General features: G+C 32.4%; 1 protein-coding gene across 1 annotated transcript; it reads right to left on the bottom strand.

The window, feature by feature from the left end:
• Nucleotides 1-1,367: 1,367 nt before the first annotated feature.
• On the bottom strand, nt 1,368-2,123 carry LOC140862223 (uncharacterized). Its single transcript, XM_073265229.1, has one exon. It carries the CDS (start codon nt 2,121-2,123, stop codon nt 1,368-1,370), a length of 756 nt encoding a protein of 251 aa, XP_073121330.1.
• Nucleotides 2,124-3,268: the final 1,145 nt, after the last annotated feature.

Here is a 3,268-nt window from a genome sequence, read left to right as displayed (position 1 = left end):
ACTGAACGCTCAACTGAAATCCCTATTGACATACAATATTCATCAAATGCCCGCGATTTAAACTCAGCAGCATTATCAAGACAAATTTTCTTGATTGAATAATCTGGGAATTGAGCTCGTAATTTAATAATTTGCGCAAGTAATCTTGAAAATACTATATTTCGAGTTGAAAGCAAACTCACATGTGACCATCTAGTAGACGCATCAATAAATATCATTAAATAGCGAAATGGTCCACATGGTTGGTGTATAGACCCACAAATATCCCCATGGATTCTTTCCAAGAAGGTTGAAATTTCAACATCAACCTTTGTAGGGAAATGTCTTATAATTAGTTTGTCTTGTGAACAAGTAACACATGAATAATCATTATACAAAAAAATCTTCTGGTTCTTTAAAGGGTGTCCATGTGAGATCATTATTACTTTGCGCATCATTGTTGCCCCAGGGTGACCAAGCCGATCATGCCATAGTTTGAAGCTTTGTTGGTCGACAAACTTCTGATTTGTGCAAGTGTTTGCTTCAACTGCTTTTATTGTGGTAAAATACATCCCAGAAGGGAGTGCACATAACTTTTCTTTTATCTGCTTCTGGCCAGATATAATAGATGTAATACCAAGGTATTCAACATTATTCTCATTTAATGTTTCAATATGATATCCATTTCGACGGATATCTTAAAGCTGAGCAAATTTCTGCTGGATTTGCTAGCATATAGTGCATTTTCAATGTATAGGGTTGTATCATTTGGCAAAATGATTTTTGCTTTTCCATAGCCTTCAATAATTTTTTATGCACCGGATATTGTTATAACATTATTTTCAGCTAATGTTAATTTCAAAAAATATCTTTTGTTTTGAAGGATGGTATGTGTTGTACCACTCTCTGCGAGGCATTCATCATGATATTTCATCATTAATCTAAAATAAAATATAACTCAATTAGCTATAAAAAATGATAAGTAAAATTTATTGAATAATAATAAAATACATCACCAAAAATCCTAAACATGAATTGAAATTAAAAAACAAAGCGAAGCCAAGATAACCTAAGAACGAAATAATTGAACTCAAAAGTAGAAACAAGGCCATAGAAAATAATTATTCATTGTTATCTAACACACCACCACCAATCAAATGATCTATATTTCCATCAGGATGAGCGAAGAAATCAAAGACATCTAAGTGAGTTATATCAACTGGATCATCAGTATCCATAAAATTTGTCTCTATTTTTCCTTTTCCCTTGATCGAATTCTGGTAAAGATCCACAAGATGCTTTGCCGTACGACAGGTACGAGACCAATGTTCTTCCACCCCACATCTATAACATTTATCCTCATACTCCTTTGAACTTTTCTCATTTTCTTATTCATAATTGGAATTCCACTGCTGGTGGTTTGTCTTAGGTTTCTTTCCAATTTGTTGATGATAGTTTCTTCTTTGGCCACGCCCACGCCCATGCCTGCTCTCATTGTTATGATTTTGAGCCGAGTTAGCATTTGCTTCAGGAAATGCAGTTCCATTTGCTTCACGAAATGGTGTAGATCTAGTTGGGCGCAATTGGTGATTTTTCATGAGCAACTCATTATTTTGTTTAGCAACTAGTAAGAAAGATATTAGCTCGGAGTACTTTTTGAATCCACGTTCACGATATTGCTGCTGCAGGAGCACATTTGATGCATGGAAAGTTGAGAATGTCTTTTCTAACATGTCTTGATCAGTGACTTTCTCTCCAAAAAGTATTAGTGTGGAACTGATCTTAAATAATGCAGAATTATAATCACTTACAGACTTGAAATCTTGTAAGCGTAGATGCATCCATTCGTATCGAGCTCTTGGAAGAACAATAGTTCTCTGATGGTCAAATCTTTCATTTAGATTTTTCCAAAACTCATGTGGCTCTTTCACAGTGAGATACTCAGCTTTCAACCCATCGTTGAGATGATGACGAAGGAAAATGAGTGCTTTTGCACGATCCTGCTGGGATGTTTTATTTCTTTCTTTGATTGTATCCCCTAAATTTATAGAGACAAGGTGGATCTCGGCATCCAGAATCCATGACAAATAATTTTTTCCAACTAAATCTATTGCTTCAAATTCAAGTTTGGTAATGTTCGACATGCTGAAATCTATACATAACACAAAAATCATAAATATTCATTAATACACAATAAAATAAATATAAATATGCATATAAGATTTTAAAGTCGTGAATGAAAATTTAGCAGTGAACATAAATAATAGTATGTGCACATTAATTACGAGATAATTTTAATAAATTAACAAGAAGTATTAACATAAGACCAAAATTTCTGCGATTTCGAGGACATCAATATTAATTTAAATATTGTGTTGCATCGATAGCATTCATACAAAAAAAAAATTGTTTGTGAGTTTTACCTCAAAGAGTACTCATGCTATAACGTGTTAAAATTATAAAGAATATGTAAATGAGAGAATGAATATGAGTACTTTATTCATTATTGGAGTCCTCTATTTATAGAGTGTATTTACAGATTTGAATAGTAGATAATATGATAAACCTAATCTCAATTATCATCTACAATAAATTATCTATAACAATTATTATTTTGTTGAGAATTTTTTAAAACTAAATTTATAACGCGAAGACTTAATTAGTTATATCAACGATTTAGTAGCATTGTTTACTGAATGAATATATATCTACTTGACAAAATTTTATATGCGTGTATGCATGTATATATTATCTCCTGAAAATCATCATAAGGAAATTTTAGAAATATAATTGAAATGTTTTTTCAAGGTATCATAAAAGTTGAGAAGAAGTAACAAAAATGCAAAATTCAAGAGCTTAAAAAAAATTGTTGCCCTCTAATTTAGACATGAATTTGAAGCGATGACTCAGTCGATGTTATTCAAAGTATTCTGAATTCTGAACAAAACAGCAACAACGACAACAATGAACAAATCAAGGCGAGAGAAATTCTCTGTTCGCAAGACGAAATTACCCGTTATTAGTACTAAACGTTGGCGGTAATCGTCTCTAAGATACAACGACCACAAACGAGATATATCAACATAAAAAACATCTCGAACTTCAGCGAACAAAATAATTCAGCAACTTTTGTTTGTGAGTGAAGGCAGAAAAATTGAAGAGCAAATTGTTTATCTTGTTAACGTGTTTTTTCTGCATACATAATCAGTCATATATATAGATTGAAGTCCAAGAGACATGTCCTTTAAAGACGCAACACAGCGCGAAAAAGGCCCAATAAAGTTATACC

Source organism: Henckelia pumila, chromosome 4 (assembly GCF_033568475.1).
Source record: "Henckelia pumila isolate YLH828 chromosome 4, ASM3356847v2, whole genome shotgun sequence".
NCBI classification, from domain to species: domain Eukaryota; kingdom Viridiplantae; phylum Streptophyta; class Magnoliopsida; order Lamiales; family Gesneriaceae; genus Henckelia; species Henckelia pumila.
This window is presented reverse-complemented; position numbering and strand designations above follow the sequence as displayed.